The sequence below is a fragment of the Hippocampus guttulatus genome, chromosome 21, assembly GCF_054856545.1.
Source record: "Hippocampus guttulatus isolate MCC_2025c chromosome 21, RoL_Hgut_1.0, whole genome shotgun sequence".
NCBI classification, from domain to species: domain Eukaryota; kingdom Metazoa; phylum Chordata; class Actinopteri; order Syngnathiformes; family Syngnathidae; genus Hippocampus; species Hippocampus guttulatus.
Genome location: NC_141281.1, coordinates 3,722,749 through 3,744,924, shown reverse-complemented (window position 1 = coordinate 3,744,924; position 22,176 = coordinate 3,722,749). Strand labels below are relative to the sequence as shown.

Here is a 22,176-nt window from a genome sequence, read left to right as displayed (position 1 = left end):
GTTTGATTGTTCGTGCAGGAGGAGGCGGGCCCGACGGGGCTGCAAGCATCAAGGGCGGGGGTGCCCCAATGGCCCCGGTGCACGTATGACAGCACCGCCAAGTAGCAGCGAGGTCTTTTTACTTGGGAGACCCAACGCTGCCACTTCGGAGTCCCGCGCGAGTCCGTGGATGCGAACTTGGGATCAGCACGCGACGCCGCCAAAGTTCCATCGCTGAAAGTTTTCGGGAACCTCCGACATGAACGAATCCATCCCGACTATGGACCCTCGGTGCAAGGGGAAACCTCCCCTGGCCATGGACATCATCCTCCGTGAGTAGGCTGTTTCTCGCACCCACAGAGGGGGGGACGCGGTGTGGGGTTCGGGGATCATGTCCCCCTTAAAAACATCTTGTCTCCTGATTTCATTTAGACATCATATCCGTTCATGTATTACCCTTTGTTTTATTTGTCTTCGCGTGCTCCTTTATGGACAAGAGCGACATTGATTTCACTCCGTGAACTTATTGGGAAAAATCACTAATCCGAAGCACGTGTGACATTGGAAGAGGGAACACTTAGTTAGGCGTTGTGCTCGGTTAAAACCTTGAAATCATGTTTTCCGACAATTTCATCAAAAAGCCACTGAGGCCTCATTCCAAAGCATTCTTTTCCGCTTACTGCGCATTAAACTCGTTATTTTGCTGACATTTACAAACAGCATCGAAAGGATGCGGATTTACATGTCCAACGTGCTGTGATTTTAAAATATTGTAAGACATACAGGGTGTCCCGAAATGTGGATATTAAAAAAAAAAATCTCTTGAAGTGATTGTTTTTTGTTTGTTTGTTTTTTGGAACCCCGTATTATATTTAATTGAATGGGGAATTCGGGCAGCATGGCGATCAGTCCAAGGGTCGACTGTACCTCTTGCTCAAAAATGTTCCTGAATGTTCTGAACTTCTGCTTCCACATCTCCAATCTTAGCCATTGCAGAGGTTTACAGGCATTTAGCTCCACTGCCACTTAATGGAACGTCGACTTCTTTAAACAGCAAATCAATTGATACTGAATCAGCAGCGCAGCTGCTGGATGCAGACTCGATGTCTATTGCGTTTTGCCTCATTGACCTCAGAAGGCGATCGATCAGTTCCACACAAGGATCGCCTATGCCAACCGTTCCTAAATAATGTCCTTTGTGGGACATCTGTCTCTCTTCCATGCATAATTTAAACTTTTTTCATTTACTTTTTTGCCCGCTATACATAATCAGGCCTACACGTAATGCTCCAGATGATTTTGTGCACTAAATAATTCATTTCCCCGCTTGAGAAATTATAAAACAAATGAGGATAAGCGGTTCGGATGGTGGACGGATGGAACAATGTTTGTGATCAAATAATGCAAAAATGTGTGATTCCTCAAGGTCAGTTGAGTCCTCTTCCCAAATTCATATGTAAAACTCAAAAACTCTCGATAATGATCCCGGTTTGGACACAAACTCTCAGAAGATGCAAAGAGAGAAAGTCCCCTTTAAGAAGCCGCGGTTCCCTTTTTATGAAACCAAGTGCAATGTATGGAATCAATAATTGCAGGCCCACAGTGTAAAAAGCGGGTATTGTTTATTGTTACATTGACGTGCACTAAATGGCATTGGTTACCAGAAACCCAACGACCCGCTTTCCCAAGAATGACGCTCAGTTACGGACAACCAAATAAAAGCAATGACTCAAACTTTTTTTTTTCTCGAGCATAAGTAACATGTGTGTACCGTCTTTTAAATCAATAGCAGATGTGTGTTCTTTTACATGGACGTTGTACACACCACACAGTGAGAAGCACAGTTGCCTGTTATCACTTCTATTTATTTTCCCACTTCTCATTTATAAAAACTTGATGGATTCCAATATGTTGATGTTGCAATACCGAACAACAGTCCAGATGTTACCTATGCCTGCTTTAGAAGAGGTCAAAACAAATGTACCGTTGGGGCCGACTCATAATGTTTGCATTGGTTGCATTGTGCTACGAACCACGTCGCGGCAATGCTTCACAGAGCTCAGCAGCCATCATGAGTATTGCTCACTGTACGTTGTCCTCTATCTTCGTCATTATTCTGCCATTTATTTCTGACGAGATGCAGCACACACCGTCAAACATGTCCCCACACATGAGATCACAGAAATGCATCTCGACTGCACTCTGACCTGAACTTTTGGGGGGGTTTTTTTGGTAGTACTGTACTGTGATGGTGCAATTCCACAAAAGCAATAAACTCCCCTAGAAAATGAAGGGCGTTTTGACAAAATTGTTTCCTTTTTGCAAGGCATGCTGCCCTGGCATATGGCAATCAACGGATGAGTTTCTCGCCTCGTTTTGTTGACATGCTTTAAAAGTAAATAAATAATCATTCGGATGAATTGTAAACGGAGGCACTTTAAATGCATCGCGGCAAGTGTGCCATTTAGCACCAGTTTGAATGTGATGGATTGCGAAGATGTTGAATGTGTGACGCGTTTCTCCACAGAGTTGGACCTCTTTGGCATCATCTTGCACTCTGTCCTCACCTTCATGGCGGCCACGTCCATGCTGATCTTCATCGAGGAGTGCGTTTATATTTACAAGAAAGTGCCAGCCAATAAGAAGAGCACCATCATATGGGTGAATGGAGCAGCACCGGTAAGAATTATGCATTTGGGCGGATGGCTGTGTGGTGAAAAGAAAAATTAATTGTTTGATCTTTTGTGATGCTGTGCCTCAAACGATTTATGAGTGGTGTATTTCATTATTATTTAGTGTTACGTGTGCATGAGAGTTGCTGACTGGGGGGAGCTCCTGGTCCTGTCAGAGCAAAAGTGGCACGTTCACTCTTTTGTGTGTGTGTGGGTTTGTTTTTTTTCTTTTTAGGTAATCGGCACCATGTCCTGTCTGGGAATGTGGGTCCCCCGAGCCACCATGTTTACCGATATGACCTCGGCCTGGTGAGTGTTTCTTCCTCTGCTTTCGAATCCCTTTCCTCATCTTCCCCATCACTCCCCTGCATCATCCTTCCATCGCAGCTACTTTGCCATCGTGGTGTTCAAGTTCCTGGTCATGATGATAGAGGAGGTGGGCGGCGACGAGGCCTTCCTGCGGCGGGCGACCAAACACAAATTGAAGATCAGCACGGGGCCGTGTTGCTGCTGTTGCCTCTGCTTGCCATATGCGGCCATCTCGAGGTAAACACTCCAGCCACGGGTGCAATTGGTCTGCTTTTTGGATTATGGCCGAGTCCATAGGAAAACTTTTCTGCTCAACCCTGTTGTGCGATCCCTTTATCACAAATGCTACGAACTGAAACCTCATGTGGCCATAATGAAGTGCAGGCCTGTACAACCTCCACGTGTGCACATGTGAGACGATATGGAATTTTGGGGTGGGGGGGAGGGCGGTGCTGTTTGAAGGTTACATAAGATGGGAAGATCCTCTGCACGTACTGTACTTGGAAGTCAGGTTAAACACTCCTGGCCATTCAACTTTTTACTGGCCGAGCCAGCGCGTTTATGCACACGGTTAAAAGTTCACATCCTTTTTTTTTCCCCTCACGTACTCGCGTGGAGGCAACGCTAAGGAGAAATGGCTCCTGATGCAACTTGTCAAGATGCACCCAAAGCAATGGAAATGGGGCGATAATACACACGCTTTTAGTATCTTTCATTCATGTTCACAACCGGGGAAAAGAATTACAGGAGTTTCCTCTGTTTGCAGGCGTTCTCTTTTCCTGCTCAAACTTGGCTCCTTTCAATTTGCTCTGCTCAAGGTCGTCTTCACCGTCCTCTCCATCGTCCTGTGGACCAACGGAACCTTTGATTTAGCGGATGTGAGTTGATCGCTTTGATGCCTTGACGATTTACTGACGGGAAACAGACGTTGCAAACGATGAACGACAGGATCATTACTTGGACATATCTTTAATTTTCCATGACACACAACAATTAATAATAATTTAAAGGTCTCATCCTACCCTTGATTTTTTTTGGTTGTCGGAGATGTCTCGGCATCTCATGACGGCTGTGTCTGGTTTTACGATCATTGCGAAGCCAAAATCAAAATTGTCGGTGACTCACACACACACATTGAGAGCCTGTAAGGCTGCACATACACTGCGTGAAAATCACTCACATACTTTTTGCCGACAATGACTGCAAGCTTTGCTATTTCGTCCTGGGGTACATTTTTAATTCTAAATATAGTTAACTATTGTTGTAAAACAAACACACACACACACAGACTGAATACGTATTAGTATAAATACAAATGTGGACACTATGCAAAAAGCTTTGCACTCTGAGCTTTTGTTTGGAAACTTTTCAATGGAATTTTGGTTGTTGCTCATGTGTTCTGTCCTGTCTTGTCCTTGCTGACACTCCCAACGTGTGATTGATTCAGCTGAGCATCACCGGCTCCGCAATATGGATCAACCCCTTTGTGGGCATCTTGACTATCATCGCCCTGTGGCCTGTGGCCATCACATTCATGCACCTCCGGACCACCTTACGCACCATCAAGATCATCCCCAAGTACGCCATGTACCAGGTAGGGCTCCGGGAGAGGATCCACACCGCGTGATATCACAATGGGATTGTCAGGCCCAACAAGTGTTTGCATGTCGACAGCTCGTGCTGATACTTAGCCAGCTTCAGTCGGCTATCATCAACATCTTGGCTTTGAATGGAACCATCGCCTGCGCGCCGCCGTTCTCTTCCGCCGCCAGAGGATACAGTGAGTCACCATCCATCCTCGCTTCATTCTTACATTGACTTGCTCCGTCGGCGGCGTCTGTGTTTTTGGTCGTCCCAACCCCACCTTCACCCTAATCGTTTGCTCATCAAAACATGTTTCTCCCTGTGACGTTCATGTGCGTCTCCGCAGTGATGAGTCAGCAATTGCTGATCCTGGAGATGTTCATCATCACGCTGGTAACACGTCTGCTGTATCGCCGCCTCTATGATCCGCTGCCCGAGGAGGAGTGTGACGACAATGAGAACACCAAAATGGTTACTTTGCCGAAAGCCGTATGAGTCGGTCTTACGTGTGCGTGTTTTACCCTTGTATGTTATGCATTTCATCAGGAGATTACGAGATGTTTAATTAACTGAGCAGGCTCTTCGGTTGCACAAACGTTCTGAAGTGTAACATTTGCTGCCAATTCTTCTCTGGTTCTTTCTGTCGTAAAACCCTGAGAAGTTATGCAAGAGACTGTTGGCACAGCAACAATGTATTCGGAATGTAAAAGACAGTTCTTGCTTGTATTTGCAATTTTGAAGAGGGAATGAATATTTAAATATTTTTTTAATAGAATCTGCAAAAAATGTTGGACTTGACATGCGTTGGAAAAGAACTTTATATTTCAAAACGATCTGTTTAGTTTTATCGCATTTTTCCGACAGTAACATCACTTTAAGTGACTAACCTTTAATAGCATTTCAGTTTCATGTCAGTGTCTTAATAGAAATGTGCAGGAAACAGACTTTATTTACAGTACACAGTAAATGTGATCTCTTTTTGGAGACGCTATTGCATCAATGGTGATAATTTTTTATTTTTTGCTAGACCTTTACTGTCACTCTTGTCATGCACAAGACTAGTACAGTTGACATTCCAAAGACACTGCTTCTTTGTGGTGTTTTTTTTTCGAGTACCTGCCTGTTGACCTGCTATTAATGTTTATTTCCGTTAGGTGGCAGTAAAAAGCTAATTTTGACGTTGATGATGAGTAGATTTCATAAAATTAGAATACAGTATATGAATAATAAATGAAGAAGAAATGCAAACATGTTTATTAATGATATGAATAATTCATGATAAATAAAAAAGTATCAGGTCTGAAAATATTTTCAAATATTCTACTCAATGTAGTGACGTTAACCGTTTTACGCGCAGTAAATTTTGATTGATGCTACAGTTGTCCAATAGAATTCATAATAGTTGTTACGTCATTTCCTTTCGCCAATTCATTTAGCCTACCGGCTGGCTTTGTCGAAGGGGGTTGACTCGTGACTCGTATGTGCAAAGCATGCTGCACGAGCGCCTGACTGTAACGGAAACAAAGAAAGCGTCTTCCAAAATTCAACTGGACTATTGGTCATGCGGTATTAAAAACAAAGTATCCACGCTTTTGATCGTTTATTTTCAATTTTATTTTTAAAACACCCTGTTGCTTATGTAAACTAACCCCATACATGTATTTGAAATTTGTCTTTGTTTGACGTTTGAAAAAAATATTCATGTATAATGTAATTAAAATGGTATATTTGACATACAGTCGCTGTACATAATTATTCGGAGTTGCAAAAGAGCATTTGTGTCTTAAATAATACAATGGTCTTTTTTTTATCAGACGAGCGTTTCCGCACTTCACCTTTATTTTGAAAACCCCAGCAGAAGTCGCAATAGGGCACTAAAACTTGACACTTCCTTGACAGGTCTGAATTGATGAACGCTGTAGACACAGGAAGACTAATTGCAAGATTATTGCTCCCATATCAGCCATAAACCCGCATGGACAAGAAGTGTTCGCCTCGCTCCGTGTCCTGCGGGCCGAGACCGATGTCATCTCCGCCGAGACGGATCCCTCAAACCCGAGCGTCAGATTGTCAACATTACCGGGGATGAATGGTGGCGCGTCTGCTGAACGTCAATACTAAAGCGTCAAAATGAGGCTGCTATTTTCTCTGCTGAAGAACAACAATCCCAAAGTGGAGTATTACTCCAGGTTCTCACCGTCACCGCTTTCCATCAAGCAGTTTTTGGATTTCGGTAAGTGCAGGCATCAGCCGTCAGGTGGCTGTTTTGGCAGTGCTTATTTCCTGTGTTGTTGTTGTTGACCCGATGCTGGCGTGTTTGCGTTGTCAAACTACTCATCGTCTTACAGTATTTGAGAAGCTGCACTAGATGTTGTTGTCCAAGTGTTGACCGTAGTGAAGGAGACTGCATGTTGTCAATGCATGTTCATGTTTCTTCTGTAAACATGCAGAAATACAAGGAGACTTGAAGTCTTGAAACTCTACTCACTCACTTTGTCGTTCATGTAATACATTCAGAAACCGCACTCGTGGGGACCATTACACGATCTATATTACATAGTTATTTTGAATTTTGTTTTAATTATCCTTTCTTTCAATGTCATACTGGCGCTATGCATCAAAGTTACTATTGTTATGACAACCCTTGTTGCAGATTTTATTCGCGGTGCGGGTGTACCTATTACTGTATTCGGTAAGTACATATTATATTTTTAAGTGGGATTTTTATTGTCGTATTGAACGTAAAAAATTGTCTATTTTAAGCAGTTCTGGTCAAATTCAGCAAAGCTCTGCAAATATTTAAGTTTTAATAATATTGTGGCTGGTTCAGCCACAATATTATTAAAAATGAGTTATTATTAAAATTAGTTATTAAAAAAATACTTGAAAGTCAAACAAACAGTTATTTCCCGCAACATGCAAGCAGTTCGCTAAGCTTTCCCTTAATCCACATGTGATTAAAAGCCTTGGTTTACATTATGTCAGTTCTTCTCACGACTGTATGGGAGGGAAGCCATGCAGCATTTTTGCAGCAATCTTCTCAGCGGGCCGAGTAAGGGCCACAATACACAGCATTTGTTGTTTTATGATCAACAAGCCACATCCGCTCCGTCATGCTGCTGAATCAGAGGAAGCAGAGCGGGAGAGAGTTTTGTTCTGCGACATCATCTGGTTTCTCCAGGCAAATCACATATTTGTTGTTTCAGAGTTGCACAAATTGCGCACTGACATCCTTTTTTAGAGCGAGACACTTCGGTTTTCCGAAAACATAACCTTCCCATGACTCCCCCGACTGAGTGGAGTAACACGATATGTTGTTTCCTTAAACACTCCAAACAGTGAATCCAAGTCTAATGGGTCTTGGCTTCAGATCTAAAAAGCTGACCGTGTGACTTATTGTCTTGCTTTTGATTTGGTAAATAATTGATCGTGGGATCAAGATAAACACACTCAATCACAAATCGGCCATCATGACAAGAGTTGAAAAGAACATTGTTTTTTTTTTTTTTATCTGCACCTTCCTGATATGCTCATCTAGAATCTGAGTTTGACTTCGAGTCAACCTTAAAAAATATCTCCAAAACGTGATGTGCTCGGAAAAAGTGTTGCCATCTCTGTTTAAGAAAGTCCTTGTTGAGCAGTGTAAGGAGTAAAAATAAGGAATGTTCAGGGGCGCTCAGAGGTGCTCGAGCGCGGCCAGTATTTGAGCACCTCTAAAAAGGGTCAAAACAGGCTGATCCTTACTAGGTCAAACTTCTGACCACATGACCCTTACAACACATCTACAGTACATTTCGGGTTCTCTGATTATCATCGTTTCACATCCTTTTTTGCCATCACGGGTATCGAATGATGTGCCCGGTGAGTGCATTTGATCGTGCAGCAGGATTTCAGTATAAAGGCTGACTCTTGAACATTGCCAAGATGTTGCCCTCATTGTGTTCCAGGGAGGGAGAACGCATGTGAGAAAACATCGTACATGTTCCTGCGCAAGGAGCTGCCCGTGCGTCTGGCCAACACCATGCGAGAGGTCAACCTGCTGCCCGATAAGCTGCTCAGCCAGCCGTCCATCCGCCTGGTCCAAAAATGGTGAAATGACATTTTATCAGTTCGAATTCCTCTGCAATAGATGGCCACTTTTGAAATAGAAGGTCTGCTTGTAATGTAAGTTGAGCTGAGATATTAATGGTTCTTTTTTTTTTAGGTTCACCATGAGTTTGTAATCGTTTAAAATAAATGGCATTTGCGACGGAGGTGTAATTTTATTTGAATCGAAACCGTCTATATGGCACCCACTCGATAAGGTGTCTGATAACAGTTGCCCTTTGCTGTTTGTCTTTTTTATTAGGTACATGCAAAGCTTTGTGGAGCTGCTGGACTATGAGAACCGAAAGCCTGAAGATCCTCACGCATTGAATGAGTGAGCGATACATCCATCCATTCCGAAATGAATGCTGTGTTTCCCGCGGCTTTTGCGCTCTCTGCCATGTCATGGTTCCACTGTCATTGATTCGTGGAAAAATGTGGACAGAGTTGCTCTCACCTATGCAGCTAGAACAGCCTCTGCTCCACTGGACAGAGTGACTTTTCTACAGAATGTCGTTGACGGCAGTGGTCCCCATCCACCGGTTTCCTCGGACCGGTACCGCCCTGAGACGGCCTCGCGAGCAATGCGCAAATTTACTCCATCAGACGTGGCGGAAATGTGCCAATCGGAGTCCCCCTTCTAACATTGGTTCGCAAGTTAAAATCAACAGACTCCGCCAATATATGAAAGAAGAAGCAGAACGTAAGAGTAACAAATTGACCAAAAATACAGCTCGACGCGCCTTTGTTCAGACAGCCTCGAGCCGCCGGCTGCGTATTTACATTTCGACGACGGCCATGTGATAAGCAGCCATCCGCGGCTGATACCAGCGCGAAGGAATTTGGAGAAAGGAGAAGAGCGGTTTCTGAGAATCCTGCCACTTGTTTTCAGTTTGGAGACCTATTTGAAGGCCCCTTCCAAATCCTCTCCGTGTTGACCCCCCTCAGCTTCCTGGAGTTGCTGATCGAGATCCGCAACCGCCACAATGACGTGGTTCCAACCGTGGCGCAGGGCGTCATCGAGTTCAAGGAGAAGTTTGGCTTCGACCCCTTCATCAGCAGCAACATCCAATATTTCCTGGACCGCTTCTACACCAACCGCATCTCCTTCCGCATGCTCATCAATCAGCACAGTGAGTCTTGACGGATGAGTCTGCATGACGTCATCTGGTTTGCGCGTGGCTTCACTTGTGTACCCGTCCAGCGCTCCTGTTCGGAAACGACACCAACCCGGCTCATCCCAAACACATCGGCAGCATCGATCCCACCTGCTGCGTGGCCGAAGTTGTCAGCGGTGAGTTTGACACGCAGATTCTTTGGGAGGGCGGCGGGAGCCGGTACACGCGTCGTATTGTGGAAAGATTTGTTCCCACCGATCCCCGCTCGACTCTTTGTTGACATGATTCGGCACTGGCGGACTTCCTGCCGTGAGACGACTTTGTGTTGTTTCTTTCACTGAGTCATGTCGTCTTTGCTTGATCCACCAGATGCGTATGACACGGCTAAAATGCTGTGTGAGAAGTACTACTTGGCTGCTCCTGAGCTCCACGTTGAAGAGTTCAACAGTAAGAGATTTCAAGGTTGTTTCGGGAGCCCCATCCTAGTTCCCAAAAGAACTCGAAACATGATAGCAAATGGAGTGGTTTGGGTTTATATATTTTTTTGGTCTTTGTGTGTGACCACCCGTCATTACTTTCCAGTGAAGAGCCCCAGAAAGTCAATCCAGGCCGTGTACGTGCCCTCTCATCTTTTCCACATGCTGTTTGAGCTCTTCAAGGTGAGTGACCTCAGAATGTCACTGTAATGCGATGCTCATTGCGGAAGGGACGTACCGTATTTGATTGAGTCGCGCTTTCTCTCCAGAACTCCATGAGAGCCACGGTGGAGCTTTATGAGAACAGCACAGAAGGATTGCCAGTCGTGAAAGCAAAAGTCACTCTTGGTCAAGAGGATCTCTCCATCAAGGTGAATCGCACACGCCCCCCCCCCATATTGTTCTTATCTCTGCGGTAAAATGCCTTTTGCGCGCCTCCCAGATCAGCGACAGGGGAGGAGGAGTTCCTCTGAGGAAGATCGACCGCCTTTTCAACTACATGTACTCCACCGCCCCGACGCCCAGCCTGGAGCCGGGCGCCGTCCCCCTGGTACGCTTTTCAAAATCGTCCCGGCATTGACGTTTTTGTTCCGTGAGATGCGCGCCGCGTGGCTAACAAATGGACCCGCTCTCCTCCCCGCTTTAGGCCGGCTTTGGCTACGGTTTACCCATTTCTCGGCTCTACGCTCGATACTTCCAAGGGGATCTGAAGCTGTACTCCATGGAGGGTGTGGGCACCGATGCTGTCATCTATTTGAAGGTAAACGAGAGATTTACAGCAAAGGTCAAAGTGGTCTGTCTTCACGTTCTGCGCTCGCAAGTCACACGCCTGCACGATGAGTGTGTTGACACTGACTAAACACCTCGACCAACCCATTTGCGTACATGCGCCAGAGGCACATAAACTGTGTCAATAGGGGTGTTCACACGGCAAGATTTGGTCCGGTGCTACGCCGGGACTGCCCCAGTAGAGCAGGAAAACGGCTTACACCGGACCAAATTTGATCCACCTCAGGGAGGTGGTTTAAAAATTTGCTCCGGAGCAAATGCTTGTTAGCGAAGCAGCACCGGTGTAAATTTGCACGTGTGAACGCAACTGGGTTAAATTAGCTCCAGAGCAAATGCTTGTGAAGAGTTTACGTACGGCGAGAATGCGTTGCTTTCGTGCTCTGTCGGACCTCCGTCATGTGTTTGTTTAATAACGACACAAGACTTGGCTGGTAACATCTTTCCTTTTGTAGGAGACTGGACTGTCTCGGAGTTGTTTGTGTAGTTTGTTCCTTTGTTGTGTGTTCACAACCCCCCGCCCCCCATATAATTTATTTTGTGATTTCCTCTTTTGATTTTCTGTTTGGTGCATTACGTGTTTGCTTTTCTGAGTGCCATTGAAGTCATCGTTGATTTACGTTTTCGGGGGCGGTCACTCTCGAGCAGAAGGCACGGAGACCGAGAAGGAGAAGGACGTGCCTGTCCAGTAGTCGCTTGAGTTGTGTATACGTTTTAAAAAGAACCAACACGACAGCTCATTTGTTTTCTGTCGTTTTGCTCCGCTGCAGAAACTGCCGTGTGAACGCAAGTGAGGCTGCACCGACGCTGTGCCGGTGCAGACACGCTCAGCGGCTTTGTATGTGTGAACGCTCCACACAATTTGCTGTGGTGCCAAATATATCGCAACAAAATACATCGGTGCAGCGCCGGAGCAAATGTGTGCCGTGTGAACACCCCTAATATCAGCCAGTGACACCACAGAAGCCAATACGATTAACTAATACAAACGTGGATCATGACAGGCCGACGTTACATACTGTGCATGTTCAAGTCGATGCGCAGGGGTATAGCTTCCCGATTGCCCAACGTTGTTCCTCTGCCTATTCGCGGATTCTTTCCTGGAACCAAGCCCCGGTCATTGGCTGAAGCTCTCATCTGTCTGCTGTTTTTGCGCTTGCACCAAAGCTCAATCTCATATGGAAATATGAGATCGGAGCCGCCCTGCTGCCAGGCAGCTATGTTGAAGTGAGGCTAGGCGCTTCATTTGAACAGGCGCTGGCCCTCGTCTCATAGCAAAGTCGCGCTTGGCCCCAATCGGTCGGCATCTGCCATAAAACATTTGAGGTTGGGTGTCAGTTTGTTGCTGATTTTCACCAATCCGATCACTTTGCTATGTTATACTTACCTGATTTTTGTTCACATTTGGAAGTAGCAAAGGGGGAGCAATTACAACAAACAAACAAACAAACTGAATTGTGTTACTTGAACCTTGTGTTCAAATTTCAAATCCAGCCACAGACATGACTCTTATCTTTGAGTTAAGAGCCAGCACAAAGACAGGAAGCAGAAGGAAAACAGCTATCTGGCCCTGCCCAAAGTAACACAAAATGATGTCCAACAGATAATCAATGTAAAATGAATGACTGGTTGTGAGGTGGGTGAGGTGGGGGGTGTCACATGTTGCTCTGTGTACAACAAAGACTTCCTGGCGTGTTCCTCGGTCGCTCCCAAGGGCAATCAGTCAGCAAAGTCAAAGAAAAACTACAAACACGGCAATCCAGCAGGCCAAATCCTCCTGAAATGATGCTGCCGCTGCGAGTTCAACGTTGATGTAAACAGGAAACACTTTTGAAAACTCGTTCTGCAGATTAAGCAGCCGCAGTGCATCAAATGCAAAGTTGAATCGAAAGCATTTCATCAGAATTTCATCAGCATTTCATTTTTTTTTCCTGCATCGTGTACATGCGAGCTGGGGGGAAAAAAAAGGACGAGTTTTCTTCGATACTCGTCTGTAATCCGTTCTACGAAAAGCGGAAGCTAATGTACTTTCCCCATCTGTGCGAAGGCCCTGTCGAGCGAGTCCTTTGAGCGGCTTCCCGTCTTCAACAAGTCGGCGTGGCGACACTACACCACCAGCCCCGAAGCGGACGACTGGAGCAACCCCAGCAAGGAACCGCGTGATGCCAGCAAGTCCAAGTACAAGACCAACAGATAACTCGGCGCGCTCCTTTACAAATGACCAGATAAGCATTCCCAAAAAGTCTCACTTCTGCAACTCCATTTTCTTACGGGCAAGGTGACGCTTGTTCAAATGTGCTTTTGGTTTTTCGCGTCATGTCCCAACCTTAGCTTGGCACACGGCTTCCTGCAGCTTCGATGAGTCATCAGTGTGTCTTTTGCGTCCAAAGGGCGTTTTCGCTTCTCCCCTCACACTTTAAGTTTCAGTGGTGTCGCCCTTTCTTTGAAAGATCACTCTTGACCGGACACACAAGAAGTGGTGGCAGTGGTCGAATCTTGTTTCAGCCTGGCGGGCAAGTCGTTCATTGACAGAAGCAGAATTCTGCAACACAATTCCACTCCGATAAGGCCTTACTACTGAATATTACGGTGCGTGTTTTAGGTTTAGACTCTCTGAACATAATTGTGCAATGTCGGTGGGTTAGCGATGCGCGACGCTTTGCTCTCTGTGGTCATTCAACAAATGAAAAAAAAAGGCCAACAGGTGGAATAGTGAGACAAGGGAACGGACATGTGCAGGTGGAGACAGAGTATTAAGCACCCGAAGCGTGCACCGTCATAGTTAGAACATGATCTGCTTTTTCTTTTAATATTGAGAGTGAAAATGAGACCAAGTGCCAGCAAATTGGCTCTTATTATCCAAGAGCAAACACGCCGTCTGTAAATATTAGTTTTCCGCTTGGTTGTACTGGACGGCTTTTCTTTTACCATCATTATTTTTACTTGGATGGCGGGGGGGGGGGGGGTCATTTCTTTTAATCAGGCAGGACACAAAGGTTGAAGGCTTTGTGGGCTGCAAAAGAAAATCTGAATCAAACACAATCCAAAAGAGTGCACTTTACTAATATTACGCTGATGATGTATGATTTAATTTGACTCAAGTCATAGTTTAATCGATTGTTAAGAATTTCTAATGCAACGTTGTAGGGAATTCCGTCCTCAAGGACGATTGAAATTGGTTAAGCCTTTGAGGGACAGCGGTTACCACAGTGGACAGCTTACCACGTTATCAGGTTGGAGGGTGCATGAAAGGCTGAAAAGAACAAATGCGGAGTTTGTGATCTGAAGGCCCGTTGAAGCCCGATAACCTATTGTTGCTTTTTGCATCCGTTCTTTGAGTGTTGAAGAAGAAACCCAGCGTGTAGACAATCGCGAATAATATATTTGTTGCGTATGTATGCTGCCAGTGCGGCGGCGGCGATGGCTCTCATTTTCCCTCTCCCGGCTTCAACCCGTGTCTCGGTATGCATGAACTGTGATGGTGGCCCCATGCCGACATGCAATCACGAACCCAAAAGCCAGCGAGAGAGCAAAAATCGAATTCCGCATAAGAATAAATCACCTTTTGTCAAACGTGAGAATAAAAATATTGATATTGTGTATGTGATTTGTGTTTTTTTTAAGGACAAAAAAAACCATTGCTTTTTTTTATTTACATACCAAATATTTAAACCTTGAAAAACGGAAAACCTACATTCCCAAAAGCGTGTATTGGATCGCAGAGGTTGCACATATATACACAGAGACGTTGCAGCAGGGTTAGGTCACGCAGGCAATTGTCTCTCGGCCGCGAGAGACTGTTGATATTGATCCATATCAATGGCGCACCTTTTTGTATACGTGTCAAGTTGTGGCAGGCGAGGTGAAATGTAAAGTCAGCATCATTTTGTGTTAAGGTGCAATTTCATATATTGCCGTCAGTAAAAACCAGTTCAACATAAACAACATTTCGAGGCTTGTCAAGCTTTATGGCTTTTCTATTGTGTGATGCGTGAATGGAATCAACCCAAGATGGATGATGAGATTGTGACCGCAGGTTCACATGTTTGCATCGGACGGTTACAAACTTTCAGTGTCTTTTTTTTTTTTTTTTGTATGTGTTTTTTTTTTTGCACCTCTCATATCGGTTGCACCAACGCCGTATTGCTTTCATTCTTAGAAGAAGGGAAAGGCAGGATTGATGAAGAACAAGGCTCCACAAGAAAAAAATGTAAATTGACCGATTTGACGTCATTTTCCCCCTTTTTCTTTCGTTGTTGGATTGCAATTTCAAATGGACTTTTCAAACACTTGAACAGTCTCGGCCTGACTGTTTTTTTGCTGTCGTAAAGCACAGACCTTAGGGCCCGTCATTCTTGCAAATAGACGACATTCATCCGAGCCCCCAATTTTTCATCCCCCTTGGGCTATGAATAATTTTGCACTTGGATACATTTCAGTGACATGTCAACATGTGCCGCACCGTTAACATTGGAGTGGTTTTCATCGACTAAAAACGACTGGCAATGAAAACGCATTTTGCGTGTCTACCCTTTTCAATATGCTAGACTTTTGATAAATTATTCAGGTTTTTTTTTTTTTGACATGAAGCCAAATTAATTTTGTTTCTAGTTACCCAATTCAAATAATGTGTGACTTTCTTTGTTCTTCGTTTTTGGTACACCCTGGATTATTTTTTTTTCTTCCCCTAACTACGAGAGACCCGGATCACGAGCAGTCGTCATCCAGTTTGTGGCGGCTTCTTCAAAAGTCAGCTGAACAAACCTCTCATGCACAGAAATCCCACAGTTTGGGTATGCTTTTGCTATTTTCCTTGAGGTCAAGTGTTTTTTGGTGGCCGTCCAGTGTTTGTGTGGGAATTGTACGTGGGCACACGTGTGACAAATTCTCAGGCGGCGTTCCGTAAACGCGCATGTGGGAGCCGTCGGCGGCGGCCCGTCTACTTCTCGTCCTCGTCGCCTTCGCTCATGCTGCCGATAGACGCCGAAGCTCCTTTGGGGGACGTTGGCGGCGAGGGCCGCGCGTTGTGCCAGCGGGCGGGCGGCGACGGCGAGCGCAGGGGAGACAGTTCACGCGGAGGGCTGTTGCAGGGCGACTCTCTGGGAGACAGAGCGTAGGAAAGCATTCGTCCGCTGCGCTCCTGAAACACCTGCTTCTGCTCAAGTGCAGAGAGGGAGAGGAGGAGTCAAAGGTCACGCCATGCAACAGTGCTTCTTACACTGTACTGAAAATTTCAACCTCACTGAGAAAAAAAAAATGGGTACAGGACGTAGATATTCCTTTGCATCCCACTAGTACGCGTGCTGCATTTTGAGAATCACTGTCATAGAAATCCCCCCCCCCCCCCAAAAAAAGTCCGTTTGAGACGCTTACCCAAGTCCCATCAGGCCCGAATAGTTCCAGGAAGTTGCCGATAAACTCCCTGGATTTTTCTTCCCACTTTTGAATGAGGTCGTGACTCTTCTCCTCCACTCGGTAGACAAAATGTTTACTCTTCTCCTCAACGTTGCGAACCTTCTCTTTCATCCGGTCCACTTGGTTCTGCAGCCGGTACTTCTTTTCCTGTCGAAATCACAGCCCGGATGAATAAATCGGTCGATGAGATCTGGCAGGGCGCGCCGGAGAGACGATGGCTCCCGGCTGGCGTTTGATTGGACATGATTTGGAACGGCACACGTTTGTCGATAGGAGGTCCCACGGCTGACAGTGCACAAACTAAGCATGAAGTCAAAGAATTTTTTTGCAGACCTGCGAGACAGGATTACGCGGAGGCACCAATTTGGCCGAGGGCACAGAAAAGAGAAGATACGATGCTTACATTGATGTAGCTGACGTTGAGCTCCTTGGCCGTGTAGCCACGTTGAAGGTTGCGACGGGCGTAGACGTCGTAGTCCCGGACAATCCTGGTGATGATGTCCGACGTGGAGATTCCTTCGGTGCGTTGAGTGGGCACAAACATTCCTGGAGTGTGCACGCGACAAATACTTTCCAAGTCTCAGTTTGTTTGTTTTTCGCATCATTCAAACACACCAACCTGCCTCCTTGATGTGTTTGTAGACATCCTCGCTCCCTGCCGAGGAGTATGGAATATCATCATGAGCCACAAAATCGATCTAAGAAGCAATCAGATGACATTGTATCGCACGGAAGGACGGGCCCCGGCTTGGCCCCCCCGGGGGTGTGTGAACCCGCCGCCTCTGGCTCGCACCTTGTGTTGCTCCAAAAACTCGGGCGTGAGCGTCCAGGGAGCGTCCCTGAGCACCTCGTCGACGTAGCGGCAATGCCTGAGCGCTTCGTAGCGTTCCGTCTCCGTCATGACGGTGAAGCCCTTGTACTTGTGGGTCAGCTCGTCGCTGCACACTGTGTCGCACAAAGAACACGCACGGCGTGATTGAAGCGGATGCTTAGCGACGCTAGAGGTGGCCTCTCGGGTCCTCTCCCACCTCCCACGATGAGGTAGGTGTTGGGGAAAAGGTTCTTGGCCTGCATCAGAGCCCGAGCGTGGCCCGAGTGGAACAGGTCAAAGATGCCGTCGGCGTAGACTCTCACCGGACGATCCGCTGAAAGTGCACATTGAATGTATCTTTCATTCAAAGGAAAATAGCCGAGTAAAGTGCGTGAACGCGTGACGGAGGTGGAATGGACTCTCCCTGACATGCCTCCATCTCAACGGGAAGCTCCACTGTCACTTGACTGTATACCGTTCAATTTCCTGTTCTCATACTTTCCATTTGGTCGATTTAAATGCTTACAGATCTGAAGTCTGAGGCGACATGTGATGGCAGGAAGTCGCCCAAAATGTGCTCACAAGTTGCAGGAACTCGACAAGAAACGTAGGTTGTGCCAAGATGTATTCATTCGCTATTTTGGATCGTGACATGAATTCTTATGAACAAATGGTTCTTGACATATTTGACAGTAATATCCTTGAAATCAATTTCACATCAACCCTGCCGGTTCTGGATATTTTGGATGTAGTGCAGCCGAGAGCCGAGTCTCCTTTCTGCTGAGGATGACGTCGCATCCCAGCGCCAAGGTCACCCTCTCGGCCTTGTCAAGCCAGGGGGGCTCCTTACCCGGGGTGCCTCTGCGGGCCTGAGCGATAGTGAGCTTTTCATGAGGTGCGCGGCAATCGCAGCTGGTCTCTCTCGCGAAGATGGCAGGCTCAGTCAGCATCTGAGAAGAACAAACCAATGAGAGCTGGCTCATGACAGTCATGCCTCGAACGGCTGCTCCCTACTAGGCGGACCTGTTTTCAGTGTGTACTTAGGTCTGGGTGTAGCGCATACGGACAGATACGTATTCTATATAAGTGAAGTGGGTCACGACCTTCCATCAGCAGGAAATCAATCGCAGGTGGCCTGGTGATCAGTTGAGAAGCACTGAGCCAAACAACCTGCCGTCAGCCACACGAGAAGTTGAACCCAGGCAGGCAAACCTTCACTTTGGCAACTCCTTCGGGCCGCGTTATGTTGCTTCATAAAAGCATGGCAACAGAGTGCAGGACATTCAGAGAGGTTGTCCCATCCCTTCAAAAGTACTTTGTAAATAACGGTGACTCCATTTATTGTTAACCCCCCCCCATACTGGATCTAGGAAATGGAGTCACGTCCGGCCTTAGTCCAAGGTGACATCCGCCTTTGGCTCAGAGTCAGATGGGGCCCCGACACCAAAACAAAACTGAAAATGGATGAATCGATTCCCCTCTTTAATCAATGTTTGAGTTCAGGTTGTGCATCATAACTGGACAATTAATCCAATTCAATTTGTCGCAATGTTGTGGAATGCAATTTTCAAATTGCAAAGGCTAAACTTTGAGGGAAAAAAAAAAACTTCATTTCAGTCAGCCAGTATGCTACTTGCAAGTTTTAGTCAATTATTGTTCATTTCAATGTGTGGTTCATTTGCCATTTACTTTAGCATAATAAGTCTGACCTATAAAACAAAAACATCGATGTACAATGACATTCTGACATACTTAATTGTAATTCTCGTTAATGTAGTCCTTATATTTGTTGGAAAAAAATACATGGGAGGAGGATCTTGGAAAAAAAAATTGCCGATCGCCATCGCAATACTGAGGAAAACATTGCAGTTAGATTACAGTCGTTTTCAAAGGCATTCAGCCACGATCACAACAATTTCAATGCCTTTTGTTTGTTCAACAGGACTCGCAGGGTATGTGTTTACACTGCGGGGAACACCCACAATACCCATAATTCCTCGAGCCAAGTGTGAGCGGGGGCAGAGGGAGGGCGCTAACAAACATTCGGCACAGGACAGATGGTCAAGCTTAAGTCTGACTGGCCATGAGCACTGGGGCCTATCAGGATGAACAACTGAATGCCCTGGCACAAGTGAAGAATATCAGCCATAAGAAGGATTAAAGCCAAGGGGAGACATCCTGCGGGAGGGGGGGGGGGGGTGTAATGACACAAAAGGGAGGTCTGCAAGATGAGAACAGGCGACGAGGAGGTTGGTGAAGGATCTCGGGGCACTTTGTCCTCGCTGCGGTAATACCGTCTTTGGCTCATCATCCGCCCCACCCACTGTTCAACATCTCCCACGGGCACATGTGATACGGGCATCTGTTTCATGACCAGTCCAGCACCCTTTTGTCTGCCCTCCCCACACACACACACTGTACATCATATGCAAACACAGACGGAAACAAAGAAGGCCTACCGTCCGAGGATGGGGGCAAGTGTGTTCAAGCTCCTCCATTATTCCCTGAAAGTCATGAATGTGGCTCTGGTCTCTCCGTTAAGTGACTCAGCATCAGTGAGGTGATGCCTCTCTCCTCACCACTGTGTGTTTCTTTCTTCTTCGCCTGCTTCCACTCTCACATCCCTCCTCCCATCACCCAGTCTCTCTGTTGACCCCCCCCCCCCCCCACTCCCACTCCATCACCTCATCTCATCCACTCTCATCTTATGCTGCACAGAGGAGCTCTGTACAAAGAGAACCCACTTTGCAAATCTGCACATGTACCACACACCTTACACCCAACAAGTCACAAAGATGACCATCAGTTAGATTTAATCTTTATGGCGAGGGCCAACTCTGTGGGCGAAAATCTTGAATTTAAAAAAAAATCTGCCTCTTAACACTATGTTTCCTTTTGGGACATGTGAGTTACTCGTTGTAAACAAAAGAGAGGATCTTGGATGTTTCGCTGATTATCGGCAGAGAGCGCTCGCCCAATCAGGGCGGTGAAAACAGAAAAGGAGGACACCTTACTCTTTGGAAACATTCTCCGGCATCAGCGTATTTATGTTGTCGTACTCTTTCTGAGTATCAAGCCGATTGACGTTATAAAATGTCGACCTTTAGAATTACAGACCGGTACCAGTTGACAGGCACACGCAATTCATTGACGAGACTCTTGGCGTCAAACTGAGAGATAAATAAGAACAAACTGTCACCATGTAAATATGAATCGGCTATGGATTTTTTTTTTTGCTTTACATTTTTATAACTCTCACCCTGTCCCCAGTCACGACGATGAAAATGTAGAATCACTTTTCTGACAACCTCAAAGTACCGTTAGAAATTTAAAATACCTATACTGTATTTGTTTTAAACATTTCGACATTTTCGAAATTAATATTTGCTCAAAATAGTATTGCATGAGTAAATATTTTAAGCTAAGTGGGCGCAAATAAATCGGTCTTAGAAAGTAACCTTTGCGTTTGCAAAACAGTGACAACCGTTTTTATTATTTTCTTGTTTCCCGATGGACCACTTGACCTTCCTCTGCACCGAGGACGTGTTGCATGCGAGGAAAATGGATGTACTCGGGTACGTCGGTCTCCCGTTTTTATTGTCTACTGTAATGGATCCGTGGCCCCAATCTGGGACACGAATCTTTTGTACCCTCCTAAATTCCGCCTCGTTACCATGGGAACGCGTTTAGTTGGGATACACACACTAAATATATGCAGGACAATGACTCAAATCGTATGATTAAACATTTGTTCATCATAAAATTACTACACACAACTTGTCTTTGGACGGTCATATGCTCCCCTCATTTCACAACAGCTGCAGATGTAACAAAGCGCGTTATAGAAGAGTTAACATGAAATAACAAAATACGGAAATATAACAACACATTAGACAGTCATGCAATCGTAACTGATATTCCTGCATACGGCTAAAATTTATCATTCAGGTCATTTACGCAGTTTTTTTTCTGGTCAAATGACATAAGTTTTTGTTTTATATTGTTTTTATTCGTGGTGCCTTCGGTCAACGTTGAAGCGTCTCCCATCCGGAAAGACGTGTAGCGTCACCGGAAAAGGCGGAGACGTATCCTTGTCACTTTTGTACAACACTCCCACCATGTGGACAGTTGATACGACGGCGTGTCGTCCTCGTTGGCATGACGTAACTTCCGCCACGTGACTTTTCCCGGGAAAAATAATTGGCGCGGACTTTTTTGTTATTGTCTGCAGCTGCCGCTTATTCCGCGCGTAGAAGCTGTCAGCGAGCGCACAAAACCGGACGAAAGTCATGGCTCCCGTCTCTACCAACGACAAAGACATAGACGCACCGGATGGAGGTGGGCTTATTTGAGTCCATGTTGTTTTTGAACTCGCGTTTGCCCGTCTGAAATGAGCTAACTAAGTAGCTAACGTAAATGCTATTGCCTCTGCGGATGCGAACTCAACGCTTCAGCATCAAGAGTTCAAATTATAATTATATAAATCCACAAAACATTGTCACACCAAAAGAATCACATTTTACATTATGGTCATTTACATGTGTCACTGGAGGAACAGTCATTATTTTGTGGGGTAAAAGAATGACATTTAGGATATTCCGCCTGTTTTCAATTCTGACACGATCAATATGAAAACGCTAAACTCCATTTTGTACTGTGTATCTCCTTGCCAGACGATGTGGGTGACTCATGTGGTCTTGCCAAGTCTCGCTCCAGACGGGAGAAAAGTGAGAAGGTTGGGAGGAAATCCGCTCTGGAGCAACTAAAAAAGGCCAAGCGAGGGGAGAAGATCAAATATGAGGTCAGTCCTGCACGATGTTCAAGTGCTGTACGATTTCAAAGTGATCTGGCTCGTAAAGCCTTAAACGCCAGCATGACTGTCGACGCATTGGATGGAAGCTTGAATTCAACTCATAGTTTGGGTATTAATGGATCTATTT

The 22,176-nt window shown here is 45.7% G+C and overlaps 4 protein-coding genes across 6 annotated transcripts in view; 3 read left to right on the top strand and 1 right to left on the bottom strand.

The window, feature by feature from the left end:
* Window positions 1-161: 161 nt before the first annotated feature.
* slc51a (solute carrier family 51 member A) lies at window positions 162-6,282 on the top strand. Its single transcript, XM_086101939.1, has 8 exons — window positions 162-311; window positions 2,507-2,658; window positions 2,887-2,960; window positions 3,039-3,197; window positions 3,727-3,838; window positions 4,408-4,554; window positions 4,635-4,740; window positions 4,891-6,282. Exons 1-8 carry the CDS (start codon window positions 239-241, stop codon window positions 5,037-5,039), a joined length of 972 nt encoding a protein of 323 aa, XP_085958065.1. The 5' UTR covers window positions 162-238; the 3' UTR covers window positions 5,040-6,282.
* Window positions 6,283-6,430: 148 nt separating this feature from the next.
* pdk3a (pyruvate dehydrogenase kinase, isozyme 3a) lies at window positions 6,431-14,610 on the top strand. Its single transcript, XM_086101419.1, has 11 exons — window positions 6,431-6,777; window positions 8,492-8,633; window positions 8,893-8,964; window positions 9,579-9,763; window positions 9,835-9,924; window positions 10,118-10,195; window positions 10,331-10,407; window positions 10,494-10,595; window positions 10,667-10,774; window positions 10,871-10,984; window positions 13,058-14,610. Exons 1-11 carry the CDS (start codon window positions 6,675-6,677, stop codon window positions 13,205-13,207), a joined length of 1,221 nt encoding a protein of 406 aa, XP_085957545.1. The 5' UTR covers window positions 6,431-6,674; the 3' UTR covers window positions 13,208-14,610.
* Window positions 14,611-14,642: 32 nt separating this feature from the next.
* Window positions 14,643-19,877, bottom strand: pcyt1ba (phosphate cytidylyltransferase 1B, choline a). Its single transcript, XM_086101420.1, has 8 exons — window positions 19,696-19,877; window positions 18,087-18,186; window positions 17,454-17,570; window positions 17,219-17,370; window positions 17,045-17,123; window positions 16,829-16,971; window positions 16,384-16,572; window positions 14,643-16,165 (listed from the first exon to the last, which is right to left on the bottom strand). The coding sequence occupies exons 1-8, from the start codon at window positions 19,732-19,734 to the stop codon at window positions 15,950-15,952; spliced, it is 1,035 nt and encodes a 344-aa protein (XP_085957546.1). The 5' UTR covers window positions 19,735-19,877; the 3' UTR covers window positions 14,643-15,949.
* An 822-nt stretch (window positions 19,878-20,699) lies between these two features.
* Window positions 20,700-22,176, top strand: part of pola1 (polymerase (DNA directed), alpha 1) — a 34,629-nt gene continuing 33,152 nt past the window's right edge. Inside the window, exons 1-3 of one of the 3 annotated variants that reach the window (XM_086101416.1) lie at window positions 20,700-20,811; window positions 21,468-21,574; window positions 21,910-22,037. In XM_086101416.1, the coding sequence (XP_085957542.1) occupies window positions 21,526-21,574; window positions 21,910-22,037 (177 nt within the window). In that variant the 5' untranslated portion in view covers window positions 20,700-20,811; window positions 21,468-21,525. Of the gene's footprint in view, window positions 20,812-21,175; window positions 21,575-21,909; window positions 22,038-22,176 lie in introns of those variants that run through there. The other 2 variants (XM_086101417.1, XM_086101415.1) reach the window with 2 other exon arrangements.